This window comes from Zeugodacus cucurbitae, chromosome 5, assembly GCF_028554725.1.
Source record: "Zeugodacus cucurbitae isolate PBARC_wt_2022May chromosome 5, idZeuCucr1.2, whole genome shotgun sequence".
Lineage (NCBI taxonomy): Eukaryota > Metazoa > Arthropoda > Insecta > Diptera > Tephritidae > Zeugodacus > Zeugodacus cucurbitae.
Window position 1 is genome coordinate 61939871 of NC_071670.1, and position 15349 is coordinate 61955219.

The 15349-nt window shown below is 33.3% G+C and overlaps 2 protein-coding genes and 1 long non-coding RNA gene across 3 annotated transcripts; 1 reads left to right on the plus strand and 2 right to left on the minus strand.

Annotated features, from left to right (window-relative positions):
• On the minus strand, positions 1-2454 carry Acy1b_0 (aminoacylase-1B). Its single transcript, XM_011178999.3, has 6 exons — positions 2286-2454; positions 1882-2226; positions 981-1127; positions 612-895; positions 392-525; positions 1-322 (listed from the first exon to the last, which is right to left on the minus strand). The coding sequence occupies exons 1-6, from the start codon at positions 2377-2379 to the stop codon at positions 118-120; spliced, it is 1209 nt and encodes a 402-aa protein (XP_011177301.1). The 5' UTR covers positions 2380-2454; the 3' UTR covers positions 1-117.
• Positions 2455-8097: 5643 nt separating this feature from the next.
• On the plus strand, positions 8098-12072 carry LOC105208905 (aminoacylase-1). Its single transcript, XM_011178997.3, has 7 exons — positions 8098-8261; positions 9248-9346; positions 9716-10060; positions 10221-10367; positions 10435-10718; positions 11549-11682; positions 11770-12072. Exons 2-7 carry the CDS (start codon positions 9262-9264, stop codon positions 11972-11974), a joined length of 1200 nt encoding a protein of 399 aa, XP_011177299.1. The 5' UTR covers positions 8098-8261; positions 9248-9261; the 3' UTR covers positions 11975-12072.
• LOC128922008 (uncharacterized) lies at positions 8828-9141 on the minus strand. Its single transcript, XR_008471281.1, has 2 exons — positions 9005-9141; positions 8828-8902 (listed from the first exon to the last, which is right to left on the minus strand). It is a non-coding gene; the product is annotated as an uncharacterized LOC128922008 (long non-coding RNA).
• Positions 12073-15349: the final 3277 nt, after the last annotated feature.

Sequence of the window (15349 nt, forward strand, 5' to 3'; positions counted from 1 at the left end):
TTATTTATGCTAATATGATAAACAAGGGTAATATTTATTTACTTACTTTTTACGAATATAAATACTATAATACATAGATATACATTCATATACAGAGATATTATATAAATGATAAACCTAAGCTTCAGCTAATTTTGCTATAATCTTCTTGTAAATCTCAATGCCACGCAAATAAGTATCTGCTCTAATGAACTCATCGTGATCGTGCAACAACACTGGCGTTTTATTCATCGGTGAGAAACCTAAAGCTGGTATGCCGACTTCTCTGATATAACGACTATCGGTGCCACCAGCAAAAATTTGCTTGGATATTTTTAAGCCCCTGTTGAAAGTGCATTCAATATTAGTTAAATATAAAATAAAATAAAAAAGTAATTTCACAAAAACTTACAATTCCTGCGTGGCACTTTCAAATGCCACCCAAAATGGATTGCTTTTGTCGGTGGCTGTTGGCGCGACACGCGGACGCTTTTGTTCATACTCAAGTTCAATGCCGCCACCAACATCATTGCACCATTGATGTAGCTTAATAGTTGAAAAATAGGTGAAAGTATAAAATTGATTTAAAATTAATTAAAATATAAATTTACAAAAAATTTAATGACATTTACCTTATTTTCAAATTCCACTTGATCCACATCAATCGCCAAGCGCACATCGAAACAAACCATCAACAACGGCGGCACCACGTTGCTTTGTACGCCACCGCCAACGCGCGTTAAGTTGATTGTGGTCACATCGCCAATAGTTAATTCCGGATTATTTTCCAACTTGCGTTGTTCCTGTGCGCGCATAGACATCATTTTGTTGACAATGTAATTGAGTTTCTCGCCAGCGGTGTTCTTCAAGAGTAGTGAGCCATGTCCAGCTGTGCCAGAAATCTGAAAATATACGCCTGCGAGAGGTGTTTTTTTTTTAAGAATTTTGTGTGAATTTCGGGTTTTGTTTTTCATAACAGCCAAAATAAGCTCTATACTCACGCCACACACTGCGCTCGGCATAGAAAACGGGCAGCTCTTCGGTGGGCGATGCCAAACCTTCGTCTAGTGAGAAGCCGATATTCAGATTTTTGAAAGCTGCGGTATGCACGAATGGGCGCATGCCATAGCGACCACCCATCTCCTCGTCTATGTTAAATTGAAAAAAAAAAATTAAACATAATTCTAGAACTTACGAAAACGAAAATATTTTTGGTCTTCAAATTTGCTGTGAAAAAAGAAAAGTATTAAGAAAACGGTTTTAATCTCAATACAGATAAAATTTGAAATATTATAACCTAGAAAAAAAAAACGTTAAGGACGTCCAAATTGTTTTGTGAGCTACGAAAAGAGAATATTTATTGTGAATTTAAAAAGTGTTTATAGCAATTTAAGAAAAACAAGTGATAAGTTCAACTTAATAAATGTAATTAGTGAAAGTCGCTAACCAAATATTATCGGGTTTACTTGAAAGGAATACCTCAAAACTATGTGTATATATCAGAGTATAAAAACAAACATACCAGTTTCAAATTCTTATATAAATTTCAAACAAATACACATGTTTACTTATATCGATAACCGATTCTATGTTGCTAATAAAACAGCTGTTATTGTCAAATCAAATAAGAACCGCTAACAGTCAAACGTAAAATTGTCATATAACATATATTGGTAAATTTTTACCCCCAGCCAATATATCGTATACATAAACTACGCGCTAACTACAGCGGACTCTTCGATAAGATCTACTCGTAGATTAGTTAATGAATACAAATAGCTAACAACAATTGTGTCACTACTACTATCTCTATATACTACTCTCGCATAGAATCTCATAGAAACACTTTTAGTTGATATTTTCTAAACAGTCATACATACTCAGATATATGTACATACATACCTGCGATAAACGATATGTGAATTGTGCGTGTAAATTGTGCACCGCTCCGTTGGAGAGCACGTATCGCGCCCAAATACTGCATACCCACACATTTCATATCTTGTGTGCCGCGTGCAAAGATTCGTCCTTCATCGTCGATTTCAGCGCCGAACGGTGGATGTGTCCAATTCTCCGGAAATACGGGCACCACATCCATGTGAGAGTGCAAAAGTATCGCTGGCAGCGTGGGATCCTTCCCTAGCCAGGTTAAGATCACCGCTGGATTGCGTTCATTAGCGGGATAGTGCACTTGTATGGGCAAATCGAGCAATTTGGCTTGCCGTTTCAGAAATGCCACACATGGTTCTATGGCAACAAGAGTGTATAAATTATATTAAACTTGGAAAATTATATTCGAAAAATACCGTAATTGGGATCTGGATGCACACTTGGTATTTGTAGATATTCCTGAAAATATTGTATCTCCTCATTGGCCTCCCAATCTGCTTTCGTCGCCATTGTTTTTTTTTTTATATTACTCTAGAGCAGCGTTCAACACCGAGTTTCAACAATGCACTGAATACAATTTCCAACAACGATCTGGCGTTTTAACGTATTTAAACAAAAATTTATGTCAATTTGTACTAGTCGTATATACCCGGTAGTGCGTTGGTGTCAGTTTAATAGTGTTCTAATTGTGTACTAAATGTTGCTAGTTGGTAACTAGTTGAAGTGTGCGTTTCCAAAAGTGATATTTCAGTGAAGTTTGAAAAATTAATAACAATTTGGTGGCCAACTGTATATTTTTAGATTTATAGAAACCCGATAAATATTTTTACTCAGATGTCAAAGATGATCTCATGCGTTTTACTTTGCTCTTTCATTCTACTGACATTTTTTTTTTTTTTAATTCTTTCAGATTGATTGTGAAGAAATGCTTTAAGACTTCATAGTCATTCATTACTGGGTAACATTCTAAGTGCTCAAGTACTACAGCTGATTGCTTGATTGTACATATATTTATACACAACAGCCTGTAGGAAAGATCTTTTAAACTTGACCACTCATTTCAAAAACTCAAAAAAGAGATGAAATCAGAATCAATGGTACGAAATATTTCTGAGGCTTTTTTAGGTTTTTTTAGGTTAGGTTATTTAAAGGAAAATATTTTTTTTCGCATTAATGGTGTTCGAATTGTCAAATTAAAATTAAAATTAAAATTAAAATTAAAATTAAAAATTAAAATTAAAATTAAAATTAAAATTAAAATTAAAATTAAAATTAAAATTAAAATTAAAATTAAAATTAAAATTAAAATTAAAATTAAAATTAAAATTAAAATTAAAATTAAAATTAAAATTAAATTTAAAATTGAAATTGAAATTACAATTAAAATTAAAATTAAAATTGAAATTGAAATTGAAATTGAAATTGAAATTAAAATTGAAATTATAATTATAAAATTAAAATTAAAATTAAAATTAAAATTAAAATTAAAATTAAAATTAAAATTAAATTAAAATTAAAATTAAAATTAAAATTAAAATTAAAATTAAAATTAAAATTAAAATTAAAATTAAAATTAAAATTGAAATTGAAATTGAAATTGAAATTGAAATTGAAATTGAAATTGAAATTGAAATTGAAATTGAAATTAAAATTGATAATTATAATTATAATTAAAATTAAAATTAAAATTAAAATTAAAATTAAAATTAAAATTAAAATTAAAATTAAAATTAAAATTAAAATTAAAATTAAAATTAAAAATTAAAATTAAAATAAATAAATGCACCAACAACTATTTCCAAACACAAAATTTGCTAATGCTACTTTTTCGTTTCACAACTTCAAAAATTCCCTACTGGGTATTGCCGCCATGCACTTATCACTTATGTGTACATAGGTGAGGCTAACTGCAACGACATATGAATACAAGTAGAACAGTTTCAACAAGTTGTTGTTTGATCAACGAATTTACTTAGTTAATTTATTTAAATTTATGTGCCCCTTATTTACTACTACAACTACAGCAACAGCAACAAAAATAGTCACTACAACTACACACCACTCGTGCAACAGGTTTGTTTAGTTTTTGTGGTTTTCAAAGTGTACTATAGTGTCGCAGGTATAATTTTCCACTTGCCTGTGTATTGGTGCAAATGAAATGAAATGTCTAAATAGCATTATTCAGCAGTTTCTTAAGATTAAGTAGCGATTATCTGATAGCGCGCTTAATTAAGGCAAGTGATAACAATTGCTATTTATCCAGTTGCAAATGCTAAATGCTGTTTTAATTTGCAATTCTTCGCTTGATTATTATTCTATTATATATATTTTGTATAATAAAGTGATAAGGGAAATTTTTTTATTAAATTATTTTCTTTTAGGCTTAAACGCGTAGAAAGATTATTTGATAGCAGTTACGTGACTTTGTTGTACTAAAGTTATTGCTCGTTATAGATGAACAACCAATAAAATCGGCTGAAAATGGTTTTTTTTACTTAAAGGCTACGAAAGCTCCTTAAAACAAATTTTAGTTAGTAGGTAAAACAAAATTTTCGATCTCATTTGTTGTAATATCTAAACGTTCGGGTCAGTCAGTTTTTCAAACCATGTGACGTTGGTACTTGATTCCACAGTATCTTCATTATAACGTTATCTATTAAGGGGTTAAGAAAAATGAAAAAAAAAAATAAATAAAATTTAAAAAAATTGAAAACTCGGCCGTTGGCACCTCATCTTCTATGACGTGCCCAAAAAAAGGTTTTGCCGTGGACATCATAACGCATTATTAGTTAATCTAAAAACAATAAACCAAAAATATTACGATATTAAATGGATAAATCTAGTTAATGAACGAAGGGAAAATAAAATATTGAAATTTGAATTTTCTTCATATATGCATTGGTTTGAAAAAAATAGTTGCAATAAAAATAAAAAAAATCCTTCGTTCATTAACTAGTTATTTCAATGTTTACAAAATCTGAAAAAAGCTTCATTAATTTTCGAGAAATCGTATCCACCGACTTAAATAATTGAGTTTTGAGATAAACACGTTTAAAGTTTTACATTTAAACTGATGTGGCCGATGATGGACGGAACTTCAAAAAAGGGTATCTCTTAGAAATTTCTCGGATTTGATCCGGGGAATATTTCAATTTTTTTTTATCTTATTTTTATTCAATAAGATAATAATTTTTTTTTTTTAATTTTGAAAATTTTAAACCCATCCAATTTTTTTCCTAAATATACAGAAATATTCAATATTTGAACCTTTTTACAAGTCCCTACCTACTTATGTGGATTAAGATGCCGTCTTTATTAGCAAGAGATTGTTAGATTCGACGTCGCTGGTAGTGATCCCCATGAATAACGTGATTCTGGAGATTGAGTCATTTTCTATGAAAATTTCAATATCAAGTTTTTTATATATTCAAATAATCCTATATCATTTCTTCCACAACAAATTGTCAATATTAACATTTGTTAAATGATTTAGACTTGCTTTATTGTTGAATTTTCAAATCATTTTATTTTTTTTTTTTTTACTTGGCTGGTTAAAAGAAGGCGTCGATAACAAGTAACCGCAAGCCATCTTAATTTCATATTTATTTTACCTTTGAAACTTAATTATCCAAGAAAAAAGTAATCGAAAAAACTCTGAGAAATCTGTGGTTTGTGAGGAGAGCGATGTATTTGTTTTATTGTAAGAATATAGAAAGAAATTTATTTAATTATTTCTAACATAAACAAACAATTTAAAAATCGAAAACGCTGTAGAACTACGAGCTCTCAGCAAATGTTTGATTTTCACATTTTTCCGTCCATTTCGCATTTAAAAATAAATTATTCATAAATTACACTTTGATTGTGAGACAAAAGAGAATTGCTCTTAAAAATTAATTTTAATTTTTTATACAATAAGAGTGACAGACTCTTTTTATTTATAAAAGCAATCTCTCGTTCGCTCTCTCTGATTTTTATTTATTTTTTTTATTGTTTTCGGCATTCGTTGAGCAGTAAATGTTTACAGGTGGCTGTTGTTATTGTTTCTACTCAATACACATTCAATGCCGGTTTGCATTATCTCAACAATCATTTGGGATTTGCACAATTCGCAACGTAGAGCAAAAACAAAAACAAAAATAGAGAAAAAACAAATAATTTAATTTTGTGCTGTTGATACACAGTGAGCAAAGTATTAGGGAAAACTAAATTTTATAATTTTTGGCTATTATTTGATAATTATAATTATAAGTAGACAAACTACAACCAGACGTAATATAAATTTTATGGACCATACAATTTTATGTTACTCGAAAATCTCTTGTGATAAGATTTATCAAGGAATACATGATGTACATATATTTGTATGTACATATGTATATTAAGCTATGCGCTTATTATACATATTATGTCACTTGGATATATGTACATAGTATATAGATAAACCAAAACATTGCCTTCAAATGAGAAAAGCCAAAACAGAGAGGTATGCCTGTGGCTGTAATGGTTGGTTCAAAAACAAATTAAAATTTATGAAAAATAAATATTTGAAAATAATCACTCAGCCTCTTGAATAATAAATTTGAGATAGAAAGAAGAACGCTTGGATCCTTCGAGGAAAAATTATCTAGACTTGAAACAAATACTAAAATCATCGGTTTCTCTCCTCTTGCTATAAAATGTATATGTAATAAAAAAAATTGAGTTGAATTTTGTGCCAAAGTTCACTTTGTATACATATAAAGGGTGTTTTTTTAGACATTTGAATTATAAGAAGAAATAAAACGGATAGAATTTAATATTATGGCTGAATATTTTCAGACAAGTGATCCAGTCAGTCGCTTTTCGAATATGTTCGACCACTTTTCGTATCAATTAGGGTATCAAAATAAATGTTATTCTCCGGAAGTTTGTTACATTTTATTATACCCTGAACAGGGTATATTAAGTTTGCACGAAGTTTGTAACACCCAGAAGGAAGCGTCGGAGGCCCTATAAAGTATACATATATATAAATGATCATTATGTTGAACTGAGCCGATTGCCGTCTGTCTGTATATATACGAACTAGTCCTTCAGTTTTTAAGATATCGTTTTCAAATTTTGCAGATGTTATTTTCTCTTCAAGAAGCTCATTTGTCTCATTTGTCGGAACTGCCGATATCGGACCACTATATCATATAGCTGCCATACAAACTGAACGATCGGAATCAAGGGCTTGTATGGAAAACTTCCGCATTTTACTACATATCTTCACGAAATTTGGTGGGAGTTATTGCTCATAGAAATAATTTAATCTCCAAAAAAATTGTTCAGATCGGTTCACTATAGCATATAGCTGCCATACAAACTGAACGATCGGAATCAATGGCTTGTATGGAAAATGTTCGCATTTGACGTGGTATCTTCACGAAATTTGACATGGATTACTGCTTAAGGTAATAAAATAATATCCGAAGAAATTATTCAGATCGGTTAACTATATAACCTTAATGTTTCTAGCAAACAACCCGGCTAGAAAGCATTACTTTTTTTTTAGTTTTCTTTTTTTTTTACTTACTTTTTCTTACGTCTTTAGATTTGCTTAAACACATACATAGTTACTAAAAGAAATGCACCTGTGAAGGGTATATTAGCTTCGCTACAGCCGAAGTTAACGTTTTTTCTTGTTTTCTTTTACATTTTTGTTCTATTCATCACTCCCAAATTTCTAACGCTTAGAAATCAGCTTATAACTGATAGGTCTCTCCATTTATTTCAAAATTATTCGACCATCTCACATTTTATCAAAATTATAATCTATAGGTATCTGAGCCACCCATTACAAAACTCTCGCTGATCTCGTGAAAGTTCGTTTGCCGTGTGAATATGTGTTTTATTAGCATAAACGATTAAAAGAAATGAGTGTTTACAAAATATACCGTATTGGAAAAGTCGTAATTAGACACAAAATTTATGTTTTAATTATAAAAACTGCTCGACACCGAACTGTATTTCTTTATAGATCGAATTTATTATTTTTAAAACATTTAACATTGACATTATCGCCTTCATATTGTTCAATTATCACTATAAGTAACTTAGCGCGTTTCCCTAAAGGGTCTATCACACACATTTGCGGCGCTTTACTCACAGATCTCACAGCTTCGTATGCCCACAAGCGTTCGTAAAGCGTATGCTTGCTTATCGGCTGGTGTGCAAAATGCTTAAATACTCTGACGTATCGGTCCAACTCTCCAGTATTAAAAGCGACTTCGCGATTGTGTGTATATGATATTAAAGAAAATCTAGTAATAGGAAAATACGTATTTCCCCAAGCAAAAACACAGCTGATTTGTGCGCAGAAATAATATAACACGAATATATTATTTAATACAAGACGAAGCAAGAAGGTGATTCGACGTTTCTTAACAATATAAAATGTGTGATAACTTACAAATTAAAAAAAATATGTGTTTACTGCCAACGGAAAATTAAATTTTGCTCTGTTTGCCATATAAATTGTCAGCGATCGTGATGCTGTCCTAAAAAGCTGCGAGTGTCACCCATTTTATCACTTTTGATTTTTTATTTGTGTGAAAATAAAGTCAATATTCGTTTTTGTCGAAAATTCTTTTTTTTTTTGGCGTTCAACATACATTTGTATCTGGATCATTCATGAGAGATATATTGTCTATCAATATTCAACAGCGGTAAATGTGCCAATATTTGGCATAAAAACGATATTTACATATATAAATTATGCTATTTACCGTTGCATATTGAACACACTTGCTTCAATGCGATATTCCATTATTATTGCTATTGTTGCTGCAGCTATAAAAATCATTAGCCTTAAGCTTTTGTTAAAAACGGCTGGAGTGTCTTTTCTCGACCGGATATAAATTTTTAGGTCAATTCGATAACTATCGTGGGAACACCTTGCCGCGCTTGAAATGTGTTCCAATGGTGTATATAATTTTGACAAACAAATTTAAGTAGTAGAATGACAAAACAAATTTGTCTTAACACTCTAGGGGACGGTTTCTGATTCCTTTCTAAGTAAAAATTCCAAAAGTTTCGTATGAGTCCACTTCAGATCTCATTCCCTCTCTATCTCATTTATCTTAACACTCTAAGGAACGGTTTCGGATACCTATCTAAGTAAAAATTCCAAAAGTTTCGTATGAGTCCACTTCAGATCTCATTCCCTCTCTATCTCAACGTCTATCTATCCTTGAATCATTGTTACTACTTTGTTTACTTTTCAAAACGGTTAAATCCTCGATCAATTTTTTTGAGCTTTAAAGAGACATTTGAACCGTTACTCAGCTCTGCAATTTTTAATAAAATAGTGAACAGTTCCCGATACTAGTAATTCCAATTATTTTGTATATAGATTTTGACGGCAAAATGAGCTCTTGGGAGAATAATCAAGAGATTGAAATATTTCGTGAATATCTGCGTATACCAAGTGTGCATCCAGACGTCGATTATGGTAAGTATAATGTGTATATAATTCTAAGAAAGTGCTAAACTAACATGAGATACGAGTTCTTATGAAAGTGATAGGTTTTATTGGACAAATTTTGGCAAAATAATGGAAACAATTCCGATGTTAAGAAACAAAGTTTTCGAAATCTCAGAACGTTTTCAAATTCTTTTCGTATGCCATACATATCGTCAACATAAGTACCGTAAACGTTTACTCTTCGTGAGTTTTTATAGTTCTGAAAAAAAAAAACAAAAACAAAATATTATCAATTTAACTTTCGTTAGAACTCTCATATCCCATAGATGATATAAAAACATCCTCCATGACAACCTTAAATTCGTAAAATTACAAAATAAATCCCTATCTCCTCAGAACCCTGCGTGGAATTCCTGAAAAGACAAGCCATCGACTTGGGTTTACCTATTGAGATTTACTATCCCGCGGGTCCAACCAAACCGGTCGTTGTGATAACGTGGGTGGGTGTACAACCAGATCTGCCAACGATTGTCTTGAACTCACACATGGATGTGGTGCCGGTGTTCCCGGAAAAGTGGTCCCACCCACCATTCTCCGCCGACATCGACGCGGAGGGTCGCATATACGCGCGTGGTGCGCAGGACATGAAATGTGTGGGCATGCAATATCTGGCAGCCATACGGGCGCTGCGCCGAAACGATGTGGTCCTAAAGCGTACGATTCATGTGATTTTCGTGCCAGGTAAATAAATATGTATTTACGTGTACGGCACGTATGAGTACTAATCTCATTGTGTGCATATAAAGTGTTTTATGATTTGTACGCGACGCATTCGTATTTGTGATAAACTTTTTATCAAATAATAAACTTGACTATAAAATAATTAACTAACTATTTGCAGATGAGGAAATCGGTGGCGCAGAAGGCATGCGCGTATTTGTACAATCGAATGAGTATAAAAAATTAAATGTTGGCTTCTCGCTCGATGAAGGCATCGCCTCGGCGGATGAAACCTTCCCAGTTTACTATGCGGAGCGCAGTATTTGGCGTAAGTATCGGACGATTTCTTTATTATTTATTTACTTTGTTGTTATATAATATGAATTATATTCCAGATGTCCATTTCATATTCAGCGGCACTGCCGGCCATGGTTCGTTGTTGCATAAAAATACCGTTGGTGAGAAACTCCATTATATTCTCAACAAATTGTCGGAATTCAGACAGCGCGAAGTGGCGCGTTTAGAAGGCGATAGTTCACTTTCAATTGGTGACGTCACAACCATTAATCTAACCCGTCTGAATGGCGGTGTGCAAAGCAATGTGGTGCCACCAACAATGGTTGCCGTTTTCGATATGCGTTTAGCTTTGCATGTTGATCATGACGCCCACGAAAAACAGGTAAGTCGAAGCTATATATGTTGCTATAAACGGCAAACAGTGTTTTAGTCATACCATTGGATATTAAGTTGGGTTTAAGTATGATTTCCGCCGATGCGAAGAAAAATTTAGACAACTAAGTCTTGAGGTCTTGATGCAATAATTATCAGTTTCTTACCAAAGTTACTCGAGATGTATCTCCGGTCCGGGAGGTAGCCCACTTTAATTTAGATCTCTTGACCACAATAATCGTTTTATGACAATCCATTTTTGGGTTTTTGATCCAATCTGCCGGGCCTAATTTCGATACTTACTATATTATTTGATCCCCTAAAAATGTGTCGAGAAGTTGGTGCCATGCAGTTAAAACCTCCATGGTAATGCTTCTTTAATATGATAAAGACTCGCAACTCTTTAGTTCAACTAGTCAATTAATTTATTAAGAAGTATTTTCGAGACAATAAGATTCAAGTATTTTATTGTTCTAGATCTGGATTTTTATTCGTTCAAGGTTTTCATGGATTGAAGAATAAAGCCAACACTCTTAGAAAATAATTCATTCGCCGTTTTTTCCTCAGCAAGGGTGGGAATTGAAAGAGTGATACGAGTAGAGCGGATCTAATATGAATCCTGAGATAGATTTTACCTTCAAATCCGTAGATTTTCTTCCTACCCAAAGTGTCCGAGAGCCCAATAAAACAGTCAAACAATAAGTAATTTTGTTTTTTTTTTTTCTAAGCAAAAAATAGATTAAATACTATTGATTCCTAAACCCTATTTTTTGATAGAATAACACATAATTTTCCTTCTTCTTTATACTAATTAATTATATTTTGAAAATTTCCATGCAGCTAAATAAATGGTGTGAGGAAGCTGGTGGCGGCATCGAAATTAAATTTGAACAAAAACAACCCAAAGTGGAAGCGACAAAAATCGATGACTCCAATCCCTACTGGTTGGCCTTCAAGCAAGCGACAACCGAGCTGTAAGCATAAACTCTATTTTTTTTTATTAATTTGAATTATTTTATTTATTTTAATTATTTTATTAAAAATATTATTCATTGTTTTAGTGGGCTGAAAATCAAACCGCTCGTTTTCCCCGGTGGCACCGACAGTCGTTATATACGTCAAGTTGGCATTCCAGCCATTGGTTTCTCGCCGATGAACCACACACCCGTGCTGTTGCATGATCACGATGAATTCTTGCAAGCGGATGTTTACTTGAAAGGAATTGAATACTATAAAAAAATTATACCAGCTGTTACAAATGTTTAGTTTCGATTTTTTCCGTTTTTTTGTTTGATTGTACTATTGTATGTTATTGTTGATTTAATGGTGTTAAGTTGAATATAAAAACAAATATTATAATATAATTACATTTTTTATTGGAAAAGTATTTATTGAAGGCAATTGGAAATTAATTAAATATATTTAGAGATGTGTAATTGCTTGTAGGGTAGCTTTTTGCCTTCTGTCGAGTGTATGCTCTCCACAACACTTTTGAGCAAATTTATAAGCATATACATATGTATATACATTATATAAATATATACTTTATATAAACTCGTTTATTTAAGTGTAAATGTACTTGGAAGCAACTGCTCATGCATTTATTACTTTCCCATGCAAGCTATCTATTCATAATGCATTATCACAACAATAACTGTTATATGCGTTATCATTTCCATTGAATGAATTGTGGTGTCACTATGATAAGAGTCTACGATTCTCTTGTGAATGAGTGCAATACACTTCATGTAGATTAACTGCGAAATTATATTCAAATATTAAACATATTAATATGCAGATATTATGCTTTTAAACGTCACCGATATGTATATATATTTCTCATTTTTGGACGACTATTCGGTAATCTTATCAATTCTATGAATGATATGTATATATTATTTGTGTATATCCATAAAAAGGGAGATCCCACAATCTGCGCCAATTACCGTGGGATCAGCCTCCTAAATATCGCATACAAGGTTCTATCGAGCGTACTGTGTGAAAGACTAAAGCCCACCGTCAACAAACTGATTGGACCTTATCAGTGTGGCTTTAGACCTGGAAAATCGACAACTGACCAGATATTCACCATGCGCCAAATCTTGGAAAAGACCCGAGAAAAGAGGATCGACACACACCACCTTTTTGTCGATTTTAAAGCTGCTTTCGACAGCACGAAAAGGAGCTGCCTTTACGCCGCGATGTCTGAATTTGGTATCCCCGCAAAACTAATACGGCTGTGTAAATTGACGCTGAGCAACACCAAAAGCTCCGTCATGATTGGGAAGGACCTCTCCGAGCCGTTCGATACCAAACGAGGTTTCAGACAAGGTGACTCACTATCGTGCGACTTCTTTAACCTGATGCTGGAAAAAATTATAAGAGCTGCAGAGCTAAACCGAGAAGGTACAATCTTCTACAAGAGTGTACAGCTCCTGGCGTACGCCGATGATATTGATATCATCGGAAGCAACAACCGCGCCGTTTGTTCTGCTTTTTCCCGCTTCGGGGGTCTGGAGGTGAATGAGGACAAGACGAAATATCTCCTGTCATCAAGCAAACAGTCGGCGCATTCGCGTCTTGGCTCCCACGTCACTGTTGACAGTCATAACTTCGAGGTCGTAGATAATTTCGTATACCTGGGAACCAGCATCAACAACACGAACAATGTCAGCCTCGAAATCCAGCGCAGAATAACTCTTGCCAACAGGTGCTACTTTGGACTGAGTAGGCAATTGAACAGTAAAGTCCTCTCTCGACGAACCAAAATCAAGCTCTACAAGTCGCTTATCATTCCCGTCCTGCTCTACGGTGCAGAAGCTTGGACGATGTCAATATCAGATGAGACGACACTAGGAGTTTTCGAGAGGAAAATTTTGCGCAAGATTTATGGTCCTCAGAACATTGGCAACGGCCAATACCGCAGACGATGGAACGATGAGCTGTACGAGTTATACGACGACATTGACATAGTTCAGCGAATAAAAAGACAGCGGCTACGCTGGCTAGGTCATGTTGTCCGAATGGACGAAAACACTCCAGCACTGAAAGTGTTCGATGCAGTACCCGCCGGAGGAAGCCGAGGAAGGGGAAGGCCTCCACTCCGTTGGAGGGACCAGGTAGAGAGCGACCTGGTTAAACTTGGGATCTCCAACTGGCGCCGAACTGCGAAGGAGAGAGAGAGGTGGCGCACTATCGTCGATTCGGCTATAACCGGCTAAACGGTTGCAACGCCAATCACATACATACATATGTTTGGCGAACAGACAACAATTTCAAAATTTTAATAGGGGATATGAAGGCGTGGATGGGATCCACAGATCTTGTGAGATCCAGATGTTACAGTAGATATAAAAAAAAAATCGCAACAAGTTCTGAAGATATCAATAGATAAAGCCGAAAAAAAACGTTTTTTGGCAATTTTTTTTGAAAGGGAAGGAAATGATTGCAGTAAACGGAATTTTAAGACGATAGTGTACTATATTTTAGGCTTAAAAAACAATATTTATTATTAAAAAATATTGAAATTTTTTCAAAGTTGTAAGTATTTTTCTGAAGCGCCTGGAGACTGCACTTGTAAATCGGTGCCGGTGATGGAGGTCGTGCGATGCATCTGAAACAGTCGAACTAAATTTTTTTTAATTTTTATAAGTTTCTTTTCTTTATGAACTAAAAAATACCGAAGAAGTTATAAAATTCCAAATTTTTTCGAAGTTTGAAAAAATAAAATTCACTTTAAGTTGCAAAACAAGTAGTTTAAATAATACTTTTGTCCAACTTTTTTAGTTCAAATAGAAGATAATTAAATACTGAAGCTAGATCACTTTGGTTTTTCTCGATCGGACATATATTCTTTTTGCTATCACCGGCACCGTTTTCTAACACTTGTGAAAATGAAAACTCGAGAAACTAGCTTCGAAAATATGTCGAATTGGCCTCTGGAATTTTAAAGACATATTCTTGGATAGTTTTGGAAGAGATTTAAAACAAAACAAAAAAAAATTGATTTTTTGAAGCCTGTAAAGCAGAGTACTGCCTTCAGCGAGCTATCTGGATTAACTTTATTTACGGTTATTCAAAATTTTGCGAATAAATACTTACGAGGTGTGTTCAACAAATAACGGTAATTTTGCCTTGTCAACATTAATGTTGTCGGCTTTAAAATACCCCTCACTCGATACAATGCAATTATCCCATCGCTTCCTCCAATTGCCGAAGAACTTCTCAAACTCGATTTTTGTGATAGTCTTTGGCTATTTCAGCGATTTCTCGTATTTACAGACAAACGACAGGTCTTTAAGGTTTTCTTTATTTTTAGAAATAAAAGTAAAAAGTCACAAAGCAACGAAGTGTGAGTTTTTAACAAGCGAAAATCGCCAAGCTCATAAAAACGCGTCTAATTTAGCGACAATTTTTTTTTTTGACACTTGGTCTCTCCAAACCCTTGAAATTTTAAAATTCCCGTTATTTTCTGAACAAACCACAACTGTATTGTGGTCGAATAAAAATAGATGTGGTTGCTAGTTCTTTACCTATAAATTTACATACACAAATACACTCTTTGCTCGATTTTGCAGTGGTCAACGCTTCAACAATTTCGTATCAATTTGCATAAATATTCAAACAAATCGGCACAACTAC

Bases quoted from the DNA above. Each gene is read 5' to 3' on its own strand.
- Acy1b_0 (XM_011178999.3), bottom strand. From the start codon at position 2,379: ATGGCGACGAAAGCAGATTGGGAGGCCAATGAGGAGATACAATATTTT. The intron at 2,227-2,285 runs GTATTTTTCGAA...TTGTTGCCATAG, and splicing joins GCATCCAGATCCCAATTACG to AACCATGTGTGGCATTTCTG. The intron at 896-980 runs GTGAGTATAGAG...CACCTCTCGCAG, and splicing joins TGCCGAGCGCAGTGTGTGGC to GCGTATATTTTCAGATTTCT.
- LOC105208905 (XM_011178997.3), top strand. From the start codon at position 9,262: ATGAGCTCTTGGGAGAATAATCAAGAGATTGAAATATTTCGTGAATAT. The intron at 9,347-9,715 runs GTAAGTATAATG...CTATCTCCTCAG, and splicing joins GCATCCAGACGTCGATTATG to AACCCTGCGTGGAATTCCTG. The intron at 10,368-10,434 runs GTAAGTATCGGA...ATTATATTCCAG, and splicing joins TGCGGAGCGCAGTATTTGGC to ATGTCCATTTCATATTCAGC.